The following is a 21,715-nucleotide window of genomic DNA, read 5'->3' as shown; positions in this document are numbered from 1 at the left end:
AGAAGTTCTTACTAAGGAGAGGTCTTAGCTGCAAGGACATAATTATCTGGCATAAAAGGGAAATTACAGCTCTATAAATAGTGCAGGAATCACCTAAGAAATAAAGAAAAATTCTATGCCCGGTGCAGCTTCTTCTGGATGAAGCCTTTCATCAGTATTGATATGTAGGAAGGTGAATAAACTACACAATTTAAACTATTATTTTTGCTGTCATAAATTTACTTCCAGAAGAGGACTGCTTTCATACTAGGCATGACAATGAATCCTAACCAGAAAGGTTATTCTAGGTGCTTCATTTTTCTGCCAAAATGGAAGTTTGTCAAACTTGTGGTAATCTGATTTTTTTCCTGAATATCAATTCCATGAATGTTCTGGTTGTCTTGGTAAAGAGTGTCTCTTTCAGACACATGTCCATCAGCTTAGAGATGATGTTTAGTTGATTTCATTTACACTGCCAAGACTTCTACTGAAACAAAATGCCAGGAATTGTCATTTTCAAACCTAGCATTTTAGAAAGAAGAAAGTATCCAGATAAGATTATGGGGACTCTAAAAAAGAGGGACAAATTTTTTTTCCCCTCATTTACAGCAGATACTCACTCTTTTGTTTAGCTTTTGGTGGTACTAAGACTTGGTCAGATTGCCTTGAAATATATGGCAGCACAACTGGGAATCTGTAATACCTTGCTTCCTTTCTGTGGCCTGCTGAAATTTCCTTTTGTTCAGTAATATGTAAGATGGCTGCCACTTTTCACTGGCCTTCACATTGTTCTTTAGGCTTTATTAGGTGATAGTTCTCAAGAAAATTAGGACAGATTAATTAAAACTGGTGTCTGTGTATGAAACTTCTATGAAGGTCTTTTGCCTCAAAAGCAAAATTGTTTTAATTTGCTATACCTTAATTGCCTCTCAGGTTTTGGTGCTTCTGAATTGAAACATCCATGTGGAGGTATAACACATGTCACGTTGGTTTTCCTGACTGCATACTACCTTGAAAATAATTTAGATTTAAATGTTTTACAGTATATTAAAAAATACACTACCTAGTTCAGTTTCAACTCCAGGTGTATTAATTCTTATTCTTGAAAATTGTCTTTCTCAGTTACCTTAATCATATTTAGAAAAATGTTAAGCCAGTTTGTATTGAGATTCTGTTTTGCTGTAGTCAAAGCACATTCAAAATAGTTTAATCAGTAACAGGTGTTTTGAATTTACTCGTGTCCTTTAACTTACTTGCTGTGCCAATAGTAGAGAAGCCCTTAAATTGATTATTCTGATTTGATATATGTAGTCTGGGTTGAGTAGCTTGAAGTGACATTTCCTTAAATTTTGAGATATCCTGAGAACCGTGCCAGTTAGTAGATTTTCTAGTGAAGAAGAAATTGATTTGGTGTCTGTAAGTAAGTATATATACTATATGTATAGGTGTATGTAAGTATATTTATTTTTTACAAACTGACCTTACTTCAGGAAATAGCTGCATTATTGTTTCAATGCTGTGAGAAATTATTTTGGGAGAGAGGTGTGTTAATTGCAGGCAGCCAGAACTTTTTGTTTATAATGTCTCTATCGATTTGGCCAAAGTCATAAGGAAAATCCCTGAAGACTAAAGAAAAATTCTTAGAAATATTTTCTAGACTTTCAGCCTTCTGTATTGCAGGAAACATCAATCAGCAAACAGTTGAAACTTCCTTATGTGAATGCCTCTGTTAGCTTCTGGACCCATATTTATTGCTGGAGGTTTAGAAACTTGATGGTTTAATCTACAGAAATTCAGGTACTTGCAGAAGTTGATGGACTGACTTCTTCAATCTGGAAGAAATACTCCATACCAGGTTTATCATCCAGTGTGGGAAATGTTAAACCACAGGATTTTAATATTGAATAAATTCCAACAACAACTTCAGTTAATACCTGCCTTACCATTATCTGGCAGGAATTTGTAAAGATCTGGACCTCTCCACTTATGTTACAGGTGGCAGCCTCGGGAGCTCTGATTTTCCAGGGCATGAGAGAGCTTGGCACTACTGCTGGTTCCATATTTGAATGGATTCCTATGGACCGTTAGACTCAAATTCACCAGGTGCTCACCAAACCTCCCTTCGAGCCTGTCATGAAGAGTTAAGTGTTCTCTAGTACCATCAAAGTCATCTTCTTTGGTATGAGAAGTGAAGTGAGATAAATGCACTGTCCATCAAAGAACCGTTCCTACATTTCTTGGATAAAATCATCTTGTGAACAAACTCCAGCTACATAAAGACCAAATAAACTTTACATTGAACCTGGGATATCTGCTTTCATTTCTGGGACATCAGAGATTGATTGCCTATAACTTAATTAAGCAGGGCATTTTCCTTTTACGTTAACAAATGCACTTTGCTCTTTCTGCCCCTTTGACTGTGGTTACTAGGAAATTTGCAGGCTGCTAAAATAGGTGTTTCAAGTGAAAATCAATAAAGAAGCAGCAAGAGAGAAACTGAGAGAAAATCTGCTGAAATTCTTATGGCCCATTACATCAGGGATAGAGCTGACAAATAAAGCTTGTATGGAAAAGCCTTAGCCAGCTGGGCCAGTTGCATCTTCATTACATTGTTAAATGATCCATTATGGAGACGGATGCTTCAGGGTGGTTTTTTTTCTGTTGTTGCTTTGGATTTTTAGGGTTGTTTCGTAATATATATTTAGTCTCTTCTAGTTGGTGCTAATTATTCATGCTTTTCTTTTATAATTCCTGTTTTCTGTACTGTTTCTCTTTTCTAATTCCTGGTAGTATCTCCAGATTGGTAGATGTGGCATGTGCATGAAAAAGGACCATTTTGTTCCTTGTCTGTATCTTGACCTTGTATTACACATATCCATCAGTCTGGAAATTATCTCCCTTCTTTTTACAACTAATAAATCTTATTGCTCTTAACAGGTTTGGTTCTTTTGGCATGCCTGTGCCTTATTTCATGAGGAGGAGAGGAAAAACTATACAGAAACTACTTCTCTTTGATATGGTTGGGATTTATTCTAAAAATGCTTGGTATTGATGGATATGTAGGTTAACAAATGTGTAAAACTTAATAATTTCATATTTAAAGAGTATTTGTGCTTTTGCCTTTTTTTTTCTAAACAGTTAGATAGATTCAAAGAGCCTCCAGCATTTGGACCAATGTGTGACTTATTGTGGTCAGATCCTTCAGAAGATTTTGGAAATGAAAATTCACCAGAGCATTTCAGTCATAACACAGTCAGAGGATGCTCCTACTTTTATAGGTGAGAGTATGCTGTGATCTAGTTGGGTGTTTTAGTACTGACTCTTCCTGAATATTTTAAGAGGATATCTTTTACTCATAATTGTTTTCATTTTACAGCTATCCAGCAGTTTGTGAATTTTTGCAAAATAATAATTTGTTGTCAATCATTAGAGCACATGAAGCACAAGATGCGGGGTGAGTACTTTGTATCTTTCAAGGAAATGGTCACAATGTAAAATAAAAATTAATTGCTTATTTGCTGTAAGATGTAATATAATTTGTTTGGTTTTACAGTTATAGAATGTACAGGAAAAGTCAAACTACAGGGTTCCCATCTTTAATAACAATTTTTTCAGCACCTAATTACCTGGATGTCTACAATAATAAAGGTAAGAACTTGTTATTAGTAATTGTATGTTATAATAAAATAAATTTGTCTAACTAGATAATCTAATATCAACCGCTTTTTGCCAATTAAGAAACTAAAGGACAAAAAAACATCTATTAATGAAAATTATAAAGAAGAGCCATAAATGACAACCTCCTGTAAGAGGAGTACCTTGAAGCATAACTGTGGTCAGAGGTTTCCTTTGTGAAAGTTGTTGCTATTTAGTACTTGTGATTAAATCTGCTGGCGTTATCCTGTCAGGCAAGGTTTCCCTGTGCTATGAGTATTCACTCCTCTCATTGTCTTCAGTGGGCAAGGAAGGAGGTTTGCATTGTGGATTGTGGCATCTGAGCATCTTAATTGTGATTGTAATTCCCATAATGGCCATATATGGGAAATCAGAGAAGAGCAAGTAGTGATCAAAATGCTGATGACCATTGGAAATATTAAGATGGAAGTATAGAACAAGAAATCCATTTTTGTCCATCCTCTGCTAAGATGGATTTGAACAGGAGAAGCATGTTTAATAGTGTGGAGAAAGATTTGCAAGTCAGAATTACAGAGAACAGCTTAGCTGTGAATTAGTATTATTCATTAATGAGAATAAAGTTCAACAATGGAATTTAAAAATAAAGCCTGCTGAAATTCAAGTATGATATTAAAGTAAGGCATTTTAAGTATGTGATGAATGAATGATCTCCAAATGTTCAAATAGTGTTCCTTTGAAACCAACACCTTTTTTCTATTAAATACATTGCATTTTCTTCCACCCACCTATAAAGAACCACCCACAGTCCATACCACTTCTGTAGGGTGCATAACTGTACACAGGAAAAGATGAGCTGTTGTTACTTTCACTGATTGCAAAGTAAAGGGGAAGTAAAAATATCTTCAACTGGCTTTTTAAGTTTTTTCACTATCTCTATGGATACTGTATTCATAGAACCCTTTTTCACATGAGCTATTCCCAGTCTGATGCAAGTGTAAGTATAGAAAAATGTGGTCAACTACTTGTTTAGCTTTAGAATGCTTCTGGTTTTCTGTCTTTTTTCTTTATGCTTTCTCTTTTCCCTCGTCTTCAAGATGTCTGTGGTTTTACTCCAGTCTTATTGCATGGGAAGACACATATGAAGAATAAAACCTGAATTTGCATAAACTGAATGTCCTGCTGTTCTGAGTTAGTTTTGTTAAAGTTACTGAAATTATACCTTTTCAGGACTTTAAAAAAATCTTCGTTGATTGTAGACCTAAAATAGGACGGTACAGACCTGTATTGACGTGTAGCAGTACCTTGGAGTGAAACATATACAGTAAAAATCCAAAGTGCTCCATTAGTTACTTGTCTGTAAATATTGTGAAAGAAAGAGAATGGAAAACCTTTGGGATTATTTAGTCTAAAGTATAAATAGACCTAAGCCAAGCCTGTGACTTTACCTTTGTGGTACTCAAGAGTTTTAAACATTCTTTTCAAAATGTTTGAATTTCATTTTAGCTGCTGTATTAAAATATGAAAACAATGTGATGAATATTCGTCAGTTCAATTGTTCCCCTCATCCTTACTGGCTACCAAATTTTATGGATGTTTTCACATGGTCTTTGCCATTTGTTGGAGAAAAAGGTTAGTAGATGTTATGCGTCAGCTAATATCTCTTCTTTCTGCCAGATTAATGTTGCGAGGATTTTTGTTTTTAAAAATATATTTACCAACGAAAGAGGAATTGCATTATTTTTGTGTTGTTTTCTTTACTTGTTTAAGTCAAGGTAGTTAGAACTGCATCTAATATAGCTAAGATGTTAACAGAAATTATAATTTCCATTGGGGATGTACATCTCCATTGTTAAGTAGCACCTTTGAACTGCATTTGAAGTTAATATTTAAATTGTTCATATTCTACAGAATGCTAAGTTATATGTATTATTAATCCTGTGTAGTTATAGGTATAAATTTATATTGAGATATCTGTGTAAAATGTTAACTTTCCTATAGGAATATAACAGATTGACCTTCACTAAAGATAAGTTTTTCAGTTATAATTTTTTCTTGTAAAAAAGGTAAATTAGCACAGATCCTCCTTTTTTTTTTTTTCTTTTCCCTCTAGAGATGATAACTCTGAATCTAGGACACTGGGGCCCCAAGTAGTCCTCAGTTGGCAAGCAACGAGGTTAGAGGCTATTTGGGTCTGTTTAAAATCCTTCTATGACAGAAACGGCTCTTTTCATAAAAAGAGATCTGGATAGCTCTTTAGATTTCCTTGAAAACTTCTTTTAAATTTAGTTTAAATTTAATTTAAATAAAATAAATTTAACTAAATTTTAGGTTTCCTGGAGTTACGTATTTAAGGACATAAAAACATAGGATTCTAGATTTGCTGATGTTGTCTTTAGTGAGCAGTTAAATGTGAATACTTTGGACACTTCTTATGGTGGTTAACCAACTCAACAATTTTTTTTATGTTTAAATGAAGGGACCTGACATTTGAAAGATTTGGTTTATATCTCTCTTGCCTGATTATGCAGTAGATAATGTTTTCAACAGCAAAGGGTTGCTATTGTGTATTTTGCTTTTGTTGTGTTCCTGGTAATGACATCCAGCAGCTTATTTAACAGTGTTTGAGTTTTCATTGCTCTGCTCAGTGCTTCAGACTGCTGGAGTCATGGCCCTTGTAGGTACCCTTGCCTTTGGACAAATGCCTGTTTCCACTTTGGTGAAGGATTTAATGTCAGTATTGTCTGGTCTGCATTGATCAGATCAAAATCATAATAATTTGGGTTTTTTTACAGTAGCAAGTAACACTTTCCCAAGAATGAAGAATACAACCATAGCAGATAACACTGGGGTTGTATGAATTAGTCATGAATAAATGTAGGCAGCAATTTACAGGGTTTTTAACCAACTGCCTTTTGGATAGGTTTCTGAATACTTCATGTAGAGGAAAGTTTGAATATTTTAAGAAGGAGTCTGATATACATCGGAAAGATTGAGTGGCAGAATAAGAATGTTCCTGGAGAAAAAAAAATACACAAACTCGTCTCAAAAACCCTGTATCCACTTTGTTAATATATTTAAGGGGATTTTGAAAATACAAACTGATATTTATATATGTTTTATATATTTATATTTAACATATTTATGTTCTAATATTTTTCTGCTTGAATATTTCTGCTACATGCCTGCGGCTGTCAGGAATAGAATAGCTTTTTCAATTCGAGCTTGAATTTGAGCAATCAAAATTTTTCATATTTAGGTAACGTTTGCATAAAAACTAGTTCAAATACTTGACTTTTAATGTAAAACTATTAATTTACAAGAAAAGTCTTGTTATCTAAAAGAACTCCTTGTAAGAGAGGAATGTTCATGTTGTTTGATTATTTAGTGTTTAGTTGTATAATCTATAGCTTCTTATTTTTCTGAGCTTTTTAAATTCTGTGACAGCTCACATAAAGAATTCTTTTGGAATGAGGTTACTGAGCAGTGGCTATGGTGTGAGAAGTTCATTCACTAAAGTTGCTGGTGACTACCTGTATCTTGTGTACTTGGAAATATTTTAAATTCTACACAGAATGAATTAAGATTTATTTTTTCCTATACAGTAACAGAAATGTTGGTGAATGTTTTGAGCATTTGCTCTGATGATGAGCTGATGACAGAGGGAGAAGATCAATTTGACGGTAGGGTTTACTTTAAGATATGTAAATCTTCCTAATGGTAATAACTTGTAAACAATAGTTAACTTAGACTGGTGTAATATTGCCTGGCATTTGAACAAAATTGCCTTCACATTTGTTTGTGGAAAACAATGCTTTTGGTGGGGCAGAGAAGGGAATTGCATTTGTGTTTGTGATCGAGAAGCAGTAATAGTAACCTTTACAAATCCTCATATGTGATTGCAGTATAAAACAGACTTTTAGTGGGAAATTCTCCAAACGTCCTGGCGCTTGAAATTTGAAACATACTAACTTACTTTGCTACTATTTAGAATAAATGCATTTTAATACACTAAATTTCTAAATTATTGCCCTTCAATAACAGTTGATGTTGGAGAACATCAGATACAATATTTTTTATGGCAAAGTACTATAAATAAAGTCTGAAATGCAAGCTTAAGTCTGCGTTTGAGTTTAAAGGGCAACTTGTTTATGTACATTGTATTATGTGTATTCGTGTAATGAATTGCAACATCTTTTTGTGTCTTAAACTGGGATACAGTAGATTGTGAAGAGAGGTTTGTAGCATGATGATTAGGAAGCAACATTGACATGAAGACCTAGCATATCACACTTAGTTTTGTTGGGCTTTTTACAGAAGTGCTTAATGTCACACCTAAACATTTTTCAGACTTGCTTCCTTTCATCCAATAACAGAACTGATCTAGTGAATTGTTGTTGATGGAGGAGGAGGAAGAAAACTTCCAGCAGCCTTTGAGGAACATGAAAGGATCATTTATAAAGACATTAGAGACACAACCCCTTTCTTAGCATTACTGTGTTCAAATTCAGTAGCAGAGTAGTGTTGTGCTAAGCAGCTGTGTGTTTCCCATTGGAGTGCCTTGGTTCTGAGCCACTTCAACTTTGCTGCTATTTAGATGATTGCCAAAAAAGTGAAAACGTGGAAGAAGTGTCAAAAGTGATCCTACCAACAGTCAATTCCTGGTTTTTATGCAAGTAAATCTCCTAAACTGAGCATAAAGCAGTTGCACCAAGCAGGGTGTGGTGGTATTCTGAGGCATTAGGATTTATGTTTGCCACAGTAGCTGCAGTTGACAGTTGATTGCATATGCCCTGTCTGTAGTTTCTTGATTTGAATTATTTTATTATTCTGTCTCCTTTAACAATTTCTTTGCTTGATGCATCTCTTACGCCACCTAGGTACTGTCTATGCTTTATCTTTCTATGTGGTTGGATTTTTTTTTAACTGTTGACTTTCAAGCATTCACTTGTTATTCGTCGAATTTTAAATATTCTCAACAATTGCACTTCTTGTTTGATGAATGCATTTTCAAGTGTTGCAGTTTTCCTTTTTTTTTTTCATATTTCTTCTCCATTCCTTCTTTATTACCACTGCCAAGTTAAATATCTTTTTTTTGTCTCATTCACCTTTTTCTCCATCGTTCACTTCCTTTTTTTCTGGACTCTCCATCTGAAGAGCGACTCATATATGGCAATAAAAAAGGTACAGACCAGACAGAGTAGCAATGTTTTGAAATACGACTTCACAGAACCTGACAGTCTAAAGTATTAATGAGAAAATAACCTTTCTATTGAGAGTTATTATGTAATATTTTATGATTATTAACCATTTTAATGGGAATTTTATAAAAACTAGTGTATTTTGTGATGAGAAGTCATACTTCAAGACATCTGTCTTTCTGTGCATGATTTTTTTTTCCTTTTTCATTCCTTTTTTTGGTAGAATTTCATTCTTTTATCTACTTCTAAAATTTTATCTTTGGTCTTGCATGTGTAGGGAGCTTTCAGTTGTCTGTCTTGCTCTTTAATACTTTCCTCAAGAGCTGTTTTTTAAGGTTGTGCATGGAATGTGTTTATAAAATGTTCCAAAATCTGGTTTGTGAAGTACATTTTGTCTTCTTAACTGAGATGTCAAAAAAAGTACTTTTTGATTCTCTGTGAATTTTGAAGCTGGCCAGATGCAAATTGTAAAAAGAAGCCTAGTTACCAACTTAAATTCTTGATCTGTCACTTGTTTTTCAGAAATCACAGGACAGATGGTTTTGTACAGAGATATTCTTCTGGCTACTACTTGCCTAATAATATTTTTTCTCTCTCTGTAAATTTATTGGTTCCAGAGAATATTTCTAATACTTTGGAATGCGTTAGATTTTAGACGTGTTTCCAGAAGTTATGTCTGGGGCATAACATGTCAGCATTTCAGAATTTGTTTCTTATGCAGGCCTTGGGAATGGGAAATAGGGGAGTTCTTTGTCATATAATTTAGGGTATAATCAAGACATCCTTCTGCAAGCAGATGCCATTCTCTAAGTAATCAGGATTGAGTGGCCACATTAGTGCAGTGCTGCAGCCTGGAGTAATGCCTTTGGCTTTTTGCCTTGGCTGTGTTGCTTCTGGAGGGCCAGGCCAATGAGAAATCATCTTTTAAAAACCACCAAAAATGAAAAATCCCAACAAACAAACAAAACCCCCTCAAACAAACCAAACACCCCAAAGCAACCTTTCTCATTTTAAAGCACAGGGACTAGCACTACCTGAAGTCTTCCCAGTTGGCACATTACAGCTTGGCATCAGTGAAGCCTGCAAATTGGTGTAGGTAGAAGGAAAATTCAGGAACTTTAAGAGAAATATTTGATGTCCCTCTTAGCCCTGAGCTTTTCAAACTCTAAAAGAGTGTCCTTCTCATTCTGGATTCTCAAGTAGCTATTCAGTAGTGTTCAAAGAGAGAAAGCAAAAATTTCTACAACTTAAAAAATTAGAAGTTAAGATTGCAAGGAAATTATTTTCAGTAAAAATGTAATGTTTCATACTATTCTATTCCACGTTTTTCCTGAGCCACCTGTTTTGCCAGTTTTTAGTTTTATGTCTGTTAAAATTGTAACTTTGTCTAAAAGAAAATTTTACTCAGCAGTTCCTGGTTTTTTTTGCTTTGTATATGTGGACTGGCAGGTATTTGTCATACCCCAAGATTCTGCCATTGTGTTCTTACAAAGTCTGTCTCTTGCCCCCATTTTTTCTTTGTCATTACACCTTTTCTGTCTTGTGTGGTTTTGTTGTTGTTGTTTGCCCTTACATGCTTTATCTTTTGTCTTTTATTTGGTTTGGTGTTCAGGGTGGAAAGTCTACCCAGTCCTGTGCCACAGGAGGTCTTGTGTCCTTGCAGCTGTGGTCTCAGAAGTGTGACTGTTGTGCCTGAGTGTCTGTGCCCTCATGGGGAAGCCCCATGCTAGTGAACAGGGATGGAAAACAGCTTCTTCCACAGCTCAGCTCCCTTTTTGAGTGCAAGTAGGCCAATTCTGGACGTGTGGCTCTTCCTCTGCCCGCTTCTTTGGTCCTCTCTTCTACATTCTTGCAATTTAGTGGGCAACTTCTTACTGTGTGCCTTTCTCCCAAGCCTGAACAACACTGTACATGGAGTTCTGGAATACCTGACAGACCTGTCTGAGCTTGTTCACTCTTGGTCCCCTGTGGTTCAATTCACAGTATGACTGAGTTGCTCTTACCTTGATGTGATTAATGCTCTCCTTCTCCAGTGGCTGAGGAGAAGTAAGGATTTTGGTTTTGATATCTCCTCATCTGCCTCTACTGTTTTAATAAAATTGAGGAGTTGTCAAAGGGAAAGTAAGATAGGTGAGGAGAAGGATGACTTTTATACATTGAAACAAACCAGAGAAAGGAGAAAGATGTTGGAGAGAGGTGTTCCTGTTTTCATGTCAAGGCAGGCAAAGGTGGCTCTCCTTCCTAATCACAAGCCTCCTTTCAGAGTTTTATCTTCACTTTTGTCTGTCACAAGTGGTATCACTCTGCCCTGTGGAATGTGCAGTATTTACTCCAGATCTTTGGTATTTGTAGTTTCTGCAAATGATGCAAACCTAAGATGATGTCGAACACAGACTTAAGTGGTAAGAAAGGTACCACTGCAATTTTTTGCTTTATTTTCTGAGGGGTTTTCATGGAGTTGTGTTTTGGGCAGCTGACATAAAAACAAGGAAACCACTGTTTTCTCTTGAGCAGCTGTGTAACAATTAGAAAATGTTTAATTTTTGTGGCTTTAGTATCTCTTTGGCTTCTATATTGGGCTGCTTGCCTAGATGTTGATATACACACATACACATTCTTAGTACATGTCAGTACTAAGAATTTAAAGTGTAAAATTTAGGCAAATGAATTAATATAGTTACTACACTGTAGTGGTGGTAGTTCAGGTGCTTGCTAGGCTTAGAAAATAATTGTGAACAATCTAAACTTTTTTGTGTATATTTTGTGGACACAGAGGTGATGGTGGTTTTGCTGGCATTCTGAAGCTCTAATTTGATAACATTGTGACCTCCTATGAAGAGTACTGAACTTAAACAGTTGTTAAATTTGATGCACTTTAAAACAATGACCTTCTAAAGAATCATGAGCTTGAGACTCTTTCTTCTTCTATTGAAAGTAGGTACAGCTGCCGCAAGAAAAGAAATAATCAGAAATAAAATCCGTGCAATTGGCAAGATGGCAAGAGTCTTCTCTGTTCTCAGGTACTTGAATGATTTCTGCATTTCTTAACCCCTATTACATATGCAAGGTAAACATCTCTGTTTCAGGATAACAAATACCAAAGATTTTTCAGGGAGATCACTGTGCATCAGAATCTTGTTTGGAGCACCTTGTTAATGGAATTTTTGTGTTGAAGAATATTTTTGAGTTATTTTTGAGACATGTTGCAAGAAATTAGAGAACATGTTTGTCCAGCTGTTAACTAAGGGTCTTGGAAAGGCAATACCAGAGAGAGAGACTGAAATCAAGGATATAATGAAGGAGGTTAGGACTGACTCTGAAAATTTCTGACGTACCATGAACCTGAGGAGTACAGGGGTTTTGTTTTCAGTTTTGGTTTGCTTCTTTTCAGCTATTTAAAAAATATCCCATCTTCTTTAAATGTCGAGATTTCATCATCCTATTTACCCAAAATGTCTGTTTTTCCACAGAACATAATTGCTCAAATAGGGGTAATTTTTTAAAGTTCTTATTTCCCAAAGTAGAGACATTTAAAACAAAATTGGGGATTGCTTTATGGTAGTGAGACATATTCTGTACCTCATGAAACATTCAGTGCTCATTTCAAAGCTAATGAACCTGCATATGAATTAACTGTTCAGAATTTGGTTCAGAAGTAGCCAGCATTTATAACTCCTAGGCAGAGGAAAGACTGGTATGGAATAGAATTATTTTCGCCTTTTAAATTGTTGGAAGTTGTATTTACATTCAGTCTTGATGTGCCTAAAACACAGAAAAACTGGGCTGTCCCTTTCCCCATCCATTATTTTACTTCAATGCAAGTTTTCATGCAGATATTTAAGGTTTTTTTACTGTTGTTTTCACCCAGGGAGGAGAGTGAAAGTGTGCTGACACTCAAGGGTTTGACTCCCACTGGAATGTTACCTAGTGGAGTGTTGGCTGGAGGACGACAGACCCTGCAAAGTGGTAATGATGTTATGCAACTTGCTGTGCCTCAGATGGACTGGGGCACATCTCACTCTTTTGCTAACACCACACATAATGCATGCAGGGAATTTCTTATGCTTTTCAGTTCTTGTCTTAGCGGCTGATACAAGCATAGTGTTATGTGTTAGTCAGGCAATGTGAAATGGATACTTAACCAGGGTATAAAACTAAAAGCCAACTAGTTCAGCAGTGTCAAGCTATGTTTTTCAGACTCTGAGCTTCCTTAGTTTACAATTTTTCAGGTGGGGTGGCCTTATAGATTTCGTATTGAGGCATTTAGTCATTACAGATACAAAAATGGCAGTGTAATTTTGCATCATTACTTGTGTGCTCTCCATTAAAATAGTTTTATTATAGCTGTGTTAGTATTTTCATTGACAATGTCAAATACTTGTTGATATTAATATTAACAAACAGCTACAGACTGCATAGTTCCATATTACACTCCATTGACAGATTGGGATGTGCTATGTTTTGTACCCTGGTAATTAATGCCAAAGTTTGTTCTCTATGTTGTTTGTCAAATGTTCTATGTATAATTGACCTCCCTGAATTGTCCTTGTAACATGCTGTTTCCTTCCTCTGCAGATGTAGCTGCTTTCTTAGATCTGTCTGTCTCTCTCTAGGTATAGATGTATGTCTGTATAAGTGTTAAAATTAAACCACTATCCCAGACACTTGTCTGTCTCTTGATGTAGAAGCAATGTTGTAGCACCTTGTTTTTGAGGTTTGCTGCATTTGCTGCTGCACACTGTCTGTGCATTTTCAACAACAATGTATTTGAAAAATATTCAATCATTTGTTATAAAATCAGTTGAGAATAAAGGGATTGAATTTAAAACTTGTAAATAAATCAAAATAAAAGGGTGTTATTAAGTGTGCATATATTTTTTTGCATGAAAATAAAAAGAACTCTATACAAAATATACCTGTAATCTGGCTCATTGAATATTTTGTAAAAGGTTTTCATTCTTTTTTAGTTTGTTGAATCATTGGATCATATTTTTCACAAGGCCCATAATGATTAACTAGGATTAGGGAGGATGCTATGAACTTGTAGCAAGTGTATTAAAAGAATGAAGTCCATGTTTTCTCCTCACAGTGGTGAATAACTAAAAAACACCAGTCTGAAACTGGACTTCATATCAGCAGCACTCTTAACATATTCAAAGACTTTTTACTGGCCACCTTTGGGCTTTACTAGGAAGTATAAAACTTTAGTGTGGGAACACTGAATTTTATAACTATTGAAAGATTGTGATATGCGAATACCACTTTTTACACAATCTATTTTCCAAGAGTAGCTGCTTTTCTCATTTCATGATTTAGACTGTTTATTTGAATTCCTTATATTTTCTATGTAGTTTTTTAAAAGCCTTTCACTACATTTTCTATTAAACTATCAAAGCTGGTTTTTAATAGCTTTGAAACACAAATGTCACATTTGAAATCATTTTTCAGTGGACATATAATGTCTACAAGTAAGTTTATATGTCCAGTGTATGTATGTGATTGTTTTGTGAATGTCTATAACAAGAAATGGTGTATGTTTCCTAATCCATTCAACTATTCCAAAAGCATATGTTCTAGCTTTAATTTTCATTGTTTAATAAGAAATTTTATTATGCTTAAAAATGAGTCTGCATTCCTCTCACTCATTTAACAAATTTTTATCCGTGTTGCATTACAAGTAGCAGAGAGGATCAAACTGACTAGAAAATTTTTTTTTCATAAAGCATACGACTTTCTACCATTACTGAAATGTGGGACATCTGGAAAGTATGCAAAATCCATACTGGATTTTTGTGGGTGTGGGTTTTCTCTTTACTAGAACTTTTGATGGCAATATTCTCTGATGCACTACATTAATATTCCTCATTTGTTTTAGTCATGTTGATTGTTCAAAATAAATTAATTAGTTCTTAAACTGAAGTAACTTCTTTTTAGTGATAGGCATGTTACTGTTTCAGTCTTAAGAGAGTAGTTTTCAAATTAGGGTTAATGCTCAATTGCAAAGGTAGTAGTAAGCCAAAAATAAAATAAAACTTCACTAACTGACCATTTTCTAAACCATTGTAGTATCAGAGAATTTATATTCTTGGCAAAAATACAGTCACTGATAGTATAGTATATATTTCTTACTACAAATATTAAATTACTCTTTGAAGTATTTTGTACTGTGTTGGTCAGTATACTATCAATAATTTAAACTAGTGTAAGCTTGCAAAACTAAAAGAACATAGTAATAATTGAAGTAATTTTTTTCTTCTGTTCTTTTGTTGGCTTAAAGATAGACAGTATTGACAGTATGCCCTAGGTTTTCCTGGTTTCAGTCTTACAGATGCTCATTTTTCAATGGCACATTGATTGCTGTTAAATCAATAAGCAGCTTTGAAAGTTATAAGAAATTGGAGTGTATATTTACATTTCTCTAGAGAGCTGGGCTGAAATTATTTTATCAGGGCAAATAGATATATACACATATGCAATTTTTGCATCTATACCTATTATAATTCTTAATGTCGGTAACATTTTCCATAGTAGGTCTTAGCAGATGCCACTGTTCTGTCAGGACTTTGTTGAGCCCAGCTGCTGTGTTTGTGAGCTGCTGGCCCTTCTCCTCCTCCTCCTCCTGCTCAGAGCAGCAGTGCCTGCTGGTTTTGCCTGGTGTTTTTGCTTGGTGGCTTTGCCATCCCACCAGGCAGCACCAGGACAGATCCTCACTGCAGCACAGAGCAGCCCAGGGGGGAATGGCAAATGCAGACTGCAGCAAAGGGCTTAAACAAAGACAGCTCAGTTCAAAAGCATAATTCTGGAAAAAATGCAAGCCTACATCCTATGGGAGGCGTTAATGTATGATTTCTTTTTTCATGAATATATGGATATATTTTTTAAAATGAATCATAGCTTACTTTTTGATAGCTTTAATATGTTAGGTTAAAAACAGACTTCGGGAAACCATGGTCTTTGTATATTTCTATTTTTTTAAATGTAAATTTATTTTTATTGTTTTTGTTGCTTGCATTATAGTAGCTGAAACAATAAAGATAATATTAAGTACTGCTATTTAAAATAACATTTCCTAGTGACTTATTTTGTGAATTGAATTCAGTAAAATTAGCTTCCAAATTGAGCCAACATCTGCTAAAAACTGACAAAACACCTAGAGCTTTATTCAGCAACATACTAAACAGAAATCTAAATTAAAAATTTTAAGTACTTGCATGGATATCAGTTGAACTACTGCTCCTGCTATTAGTCAGAAAGCAGTCAAGATAGTTTTTTGTGCTTAGGTTGCAAATTGGTAAGGATTTTCTATCACATACATCCATTAAATAAAACAAGAGGAGAGCTGAAATTAAGGATAGAAATGCCATTGAAACCCGTTGCTTAAAATCAGCTTTCTATTGAGAATTTTCAGAGCAAAGACTTCAGAATTATCTGTTAATATGATCCAGTATTTATTTGAGGTTTATCAAAGTCTACAAAGTATAAAGTTTTAATTAGATATACCTGCAAAAGAGAATCCAATAAAATGATTTTCCAAATTGAGTCTCTACAGGTTTTTTAAGTGCTTGTATTTTCCAGTCAGTTTGTTCTTTTATGTCAAATTGAAAATTATCCTTTTCCTAACTGTGATTAATATTCCAAGGTCTTTTTGGAATAGTAGTACTACAAGTAGTGTGAACTAGGAGTAAATTTTGAAATTTGTATTTATGACCAAGCTACATAATTTGCAGAGATAAATCAGTATTCGTGATCTTTTCAGGAAAAGATTGAAAACAAAGACTCCACAGGTAACAGAAAATGGTGGAAAGAGGTGGTTTCTTTACATAGTTTTATATTTGTATGGCAAATTGGTTATAGTTTGCAGATATGTATTTGCTGACTTTCTAAAACAATTCTTAAAGTAATTTATTTTTAGAAATAGAGAAAGTTTCTTTCCCTTAAAGTAAACATAAATAAGCATCCATTCAAGTGGCTTTTTGATTTAATTCTGGAATTGCCCTTGTCTCTGTAGATTTATGTGCAGAACTGTTTTAACATTTTTTTCATCTTTTGTTCCATGGAAAGTGTAGTACATGAAATTCAAAGTGCTGCATTTTCCTTAAGTATTTAATATTATTTTATGAAATAAAATAGTATTTATTGGATACTTACATAATGCAAGTATCCAATTTTTTTAGACTATCTCAGTGAAAATTAGAAGCTTGTGCAACAGTGAGCTTAAAACATAGTGTAGGCAATTCATACATAAGATAGTGTAGGCACAGTGTAGGTGATTGGTTTTGTTGGATAGGAAATGAGAAGTAATAAACTTAAATCTCTTTAAAGAATTCTATTCTCATCTAATGCCCTATTTTCTTATAGACCTATTTTCCCAGCACTTGCTTGAATACTCTGCCATGATTTTTGTTGTTAACAGTATGTATGAAGCACTACACAAGTAGGTTTACCACTATGTAAGCTACTTTTTGTTAATATTTCTGAAATTATGGTATTAGAGGCATGGCAAATGGAGGAGGAGGTAAAAAGTTGTTACCATGATTGACTTAGATACAGTTCAGGTTGTAATAATAATAAACTTATGTTAAAGCTTTGCCATCTAGAGCTAAAATTGTAAGGAAAGCTCTTACACATAAGAAATCAAAGCAGTTGTCATAGTTATTTAGTTAGAAAAATAGCTAGTGAGCTAGATGTTCTTCATATTCACATTAATTCACCCACTAAAACTATGTTAAATCCAGACCTCTTCCTGCTGTAGACTTTGTCATTGATTCAACTAAACAATTTACTTTTTAAATATTCAGATTTAACTAACTTTCTAGATTTGTCTTCTTTGGCTTAAATGTCATGATTCAGTGCTCAGAGATGCCCATTTTAGCCTAAAATATTGTGAGAAATTGAAATACTAGTTAAACTTCAGGGAGCTAAATATAAAGAGAAAAGTAATTTTTTGTTATTTATTCAAATGCTGGTAGTGTTATTTTTATAGTGTCACTCCTGGTAATTTAATGAAGCTCACTAATGCATTTTAATCTTCAGAAGCAGTCTCAAATAGATTTTTAGTATTTTTTAAACCATACCACAATTTTAGCATTAGTTGAAGTTTTCTGTTGCTGTCTTAAAAAAAACCAAAACAAAAATCACAACCAAAAGTTACAGAAACATATAGTTAATAACATCAGTTCAATTCGTGTTACTTAGACAAACTTATAGTTGATAACTCTGTTAGTTAAAATTGAGGGTAAGTTTCACTTAGACTTAAAAACAGTCCCCCAAAAACTTAATTGTCATTTTAACTAATTGTAATCAAATCTGGCGTAGCATACTATATTAAATTGATCATTGCCTTTTCTGCTGTGCGATATTACACTCTTCATCTTTCTCATTCATTTTGCATGCATCTGCTCACTTCTGTACAGCCACTGTAGAGGCAATTGAGGCTGAAAAAGGTATGATCAGAGTCTTTGCCCTTGGCAGAGATCTGTGGTGTCTGGGAGGGAATTCAAAAGTACTCTGTGTGGGTGTGTTTTATTTTCAACTTGCACAAGCAGAGATGAATCAACTGCATTGATTCATCTATTTTACATGTAACATTCATTTCTGGCTTTAGGATAATTATTATCTTTAATATTTTAGGGAAGTTGGGGGTTTTTGGTCTCCTTTTGTTTTTATTTTTACAGAATATGCTGTAGGTTTTTGTACAATAGCATGTTGTGATATGTGATGTTGTCTTGAAGTTCTTAAAAATAGAAGTGTTTAGTGGTTTTTTTCTGCATTCAACTGAAGGTTTTGTTTGATTGTGGGGAGGGATGTTATATGTGGAAGGTGGGTTGTTTATGCATGCCTTTTCTCATAAAATATATTTAATGGCTTTGAACATTTTTTAAACTTTCTGTGATATCTGGTAGTGCAAGACATATAACTTTTTTTCTATAGATTTTGAATATAATTTACTGTTCAAAATTATTTCTAGTATTTATAAGACATATTAAATTCAATGGATTATTAGTGCTTCTATGCTAAATAAGTTATATATACATCCTCTATTACTGGTATTGAGCAAAATGCCATGAAATTATTTGGTTCAGAGTATTCAACTTCAGATTGTTTCTTTTCAGAGAGACTTAGTTTTTTCTTGCTCAGAATTCAATGAAATGAATGAGAAACAGCATAGCCATTGAGAGAGCTACCTTTGGGGTTTTTCAGATTTAGTTGCAAAGCACCATTTAATGACTGTATTCTTTGTTTTTTTAATTAAGGAAGTCAGATCTCCAAAAATATAAACAAGTGCCATATTCTGTTCTCACACACACCTGCAAGAGGTCCTGTTGTTGTGAGTGGAAAGCTGTACTTAAATCTCCAAAGAATTATTTCATCCCAAAGACTTCAGTCTTATTATGTGGTCAGCCATTTTCAGGTGTAAATTCAACTACAGACCTCATTCATCTAAATAATCAGTAGCAAAATAATACCTATTTTCTATATTTTAAATACATGTGTATTTAAATGATACCATTGTTGAACCACAGTGCTAACTTGGTGATTGTGGTTGTGTCCATTTCCATCATCCACATGATTAGCACAGTGTGAACCACATCCTGCAGTTTTGCCTGCATGAAAACTGCAGGATCAGGCCATTGTGTGTGTGCAGGATGTAAATCTGCCACTACTTTTGTAACCCTTTGCTGCTTTGCCTCCACTGCACTTGCTGTGCTGCTTAGATCTTACTGACATTGCCCTGAAGAGAAGGGGGATGTTAAGATTAGCCCAATGAGCTGAGCAGCAAAAGCACAGCAATGATAGCTGGCCCCACCAGGGACACGCAGAAGCAATCAAGTGGGCTTAAACCCCTTGATTCCTGCTTGCAGAATATTTGCCATACTTTGTTCTTTTTGTAACAAACTGAAACAATGATTGCCGTGAACATTTCAGGAAAGCAGGTTAGAGAATCTTTTAGCAATACAGTTGCAGGGCCATAAGTTTCTTTGGCTGATTTTTAATCTTTTTTAAAACATCATTTGTTAGAAAAAGTATATGCTTTCATCTTACTTTTCCATTACTGACATATCAAATTTGCATTTTGTTAAGCAATACGAGGATTCTCTCCGCAACATAGAATCTGCAGTTTTGAAGAAGCAAAAGGTTTGGATAGGATCAATGAGAGAATGCCACCAAGAAAAGATGCTCTTCAGCAAGATGGTATTAATACTGTAAACACAGCAAATGCCAATGGAAACAATGGAACTGGCAACAACAATGCACAGTGACCACATCAGCTTCTGTTTACTCACTCATGTCCTGCCTGAGAATTCCTACATTACTGCTTTTTGATGTGACAGCAAATGAAATAGGGGGATCACTTGAAGTGACTACTTAACACGAGGTGGAAAACCATCTGACTTGATCCCACTGAATAGAGACCATCATGCTTTTGAGACAACAGCCCCTCTCTTACACGGTGACCCAACCTCCCAGGAGCGTGTGCCTCACCTTTTCACACAAACATCCATCACTGGCTGCTGCAGCTTTGGAAGAGATCTGGGGAAAGGACCGGACTGTTCTCACTAAAGCACACCTAGGCTAGCATCTTACGCTTACATTGTCAACACTTTTAAGTTTACAAATGGGATTTTTCTTTCAGTAGAGGTAGTTTGTTTGTTCGTTTGTTTAAATCAGACTTTCAAATACAACCCTAAGAGCTAACTATTTATTAATGGACATTGGTTTCATGATATGTCTTTAAAATTATAGATTAGAATGGTCTTAAAATATCTGAGGCTGCAAAAACTGTATTTTAAATAACAGAAAAAATGCCAAAACATTTCAGTTGATCATTCTGTAAAATGCTGACCTCAGGTTTACTCCTTTAGATGTTGCTAATTCTATATTGTATTCACTGTATTTTTTAGTTACAGCTTATCAGAAGATTTCTATGTAGGAATGTTTACTACTTGAACACAGATTAAAAAACAAATATTTAATTTAGAAACTTTTTTGCCCAGCTTTTTCAAGACTTTTCCCCACCTTGAATTTAAAAAAAAATCTATATACTAATTTTAAAAGTAAGAAAAGTATGGAAGTGTTAATTTTAAGGTACTTTTAATTGAACTTTGTACATTGTTTAAGTAAATTTTGATTCATATCAGTTCTGTAAAGCTTGGCATTGTATTTTGTGTATGCATGTTTTCATTTTGCAAATATTTAATATATAGACCTATGATGTACATCTATAGGTTACCTAGATGTTATAGGTACTTTTAGTTTATTGTGAGTATTACGGTTGCATAAATAGCTAACAATCACTGGGCTGAATAGCTGCAAGCTTTTTTATTATTTTTAAATCTGTAAAGGAAACTGAACCTGTATTGGACATACTTTTTGTTTAAGCAAAGCAGCGCGTAAGCAATTGCTATGTTCAACTGCTAAGGCATTAGTGAAAGTGTAAACTTGAGACTGCATGTATTTTGGTATCTACAGGACTGCTTGGTTAAAATAAAAATTGAAGCCCTGTGCTAATTTGTTCACAAATAATGGACTGTACTGATTGCCAGTGTACTTTGTTATATATTTTGACATTTGCTACATGTCCTTCTCATCCCCTGGAACACGACTTGAAACTTATGTCACTAGAGTTCATCTCTTTTTTTTTTTTCTTTGCCATAAACTACAATCTGTACATACCCCTAAGTTGGAAGTTTTATGCATGTTCTGAACTATTCAAGTATTTTATAAACAGTAGCACACAATAAATTTTGTGCATGGGCTGCGGCTCCAATCACTGTGTATTGGTTTTATTTGGCATACATAGGTCTAATCTGGCCTTGCAAATTTTTTAGAAATAGGTTTCAATATTTAAGCCATTAAAAAAAATAGCATAAAAGGTCAGATTTAGCTTGCAGAGAACTAGT

The 21,715-nt window shown here is 34.5% G+C and overlaps 1 protein-coding gene across 6 annotated transcripts in view; it reads left to right on the top strand.

Annotated features, from left to right (window-relative positions):
- PPP3CB (protein phosphatase 3 catalytic subunit beta) overlaps positions 1-21,715 on the top strand; it is a 35,211-nt gene that overhangs the window by 7,694 nt on the left and 5,802 nt on the right. The window contains exons 5-14 of one of the 6 annotated variants that reach the window (XM_031063521.1): positions 3,118-3,257; positions 3,356-3,433; positions 3,533-3,627; positions 5,119-5,244; positions 7,218-7,295; positions 11,749-11,833; positions 12,682-12,779; positions 16,570-16,597; positions 18,227-18,256; positions 19,896-19,986. In XM_031063521.1, coding sequence (XP_030919381.1) covers positions 3,118-3,257; positions 3,356-3,433; positions 3,533-3,627; positions 5,119-5,244; positions 7,218-7,295; positions 11,749-11,833; positions 12,682-12,779; positions 16,570-16,580 — 711 coding nt within the window. In that variant the 3' untranslated portion in view covers positions 16,581-16,597; positions 18,227-18,256; positions 19,896-19,986. Of the gene's footprint in view, positions 1-3,117; positions 3,258-3,355; positions 3,434-3,532; positions 3,628-5,118; positions 5,245-7,217; positions 7,296-11,748; positions 11,834-12,681; positions 12,780-16,569; positions 16,598-18,226; positions 18,257-19,895; positions 21,583-21,715 lie in introns of those variants that run through there. The other 5 variants (XM_031063529.1, XM_014309326.2, XM_014309333.2 and 2 more) reach the window with 5 other exon arrangements.

Source organism: Geospiza fortis, unplaced genomic scaffold (assembly GCF_000277835.1).
Source record: "Geospiza fortis unplaced genomic scaffold, GeoFor_1.0 scaffold130, whole genome shotgun sequence".
NCBI lineage: Eukaryota > Metazoa > Chordata > Aves > Passeriformes > Thraupidae > Geospiza > Geospiza fortis.
The sequence above is the reverse complement of the archived record's forward strand: the minus strand, read 5'-3'. Positions and strand labels throughout refer to the sequence as shown.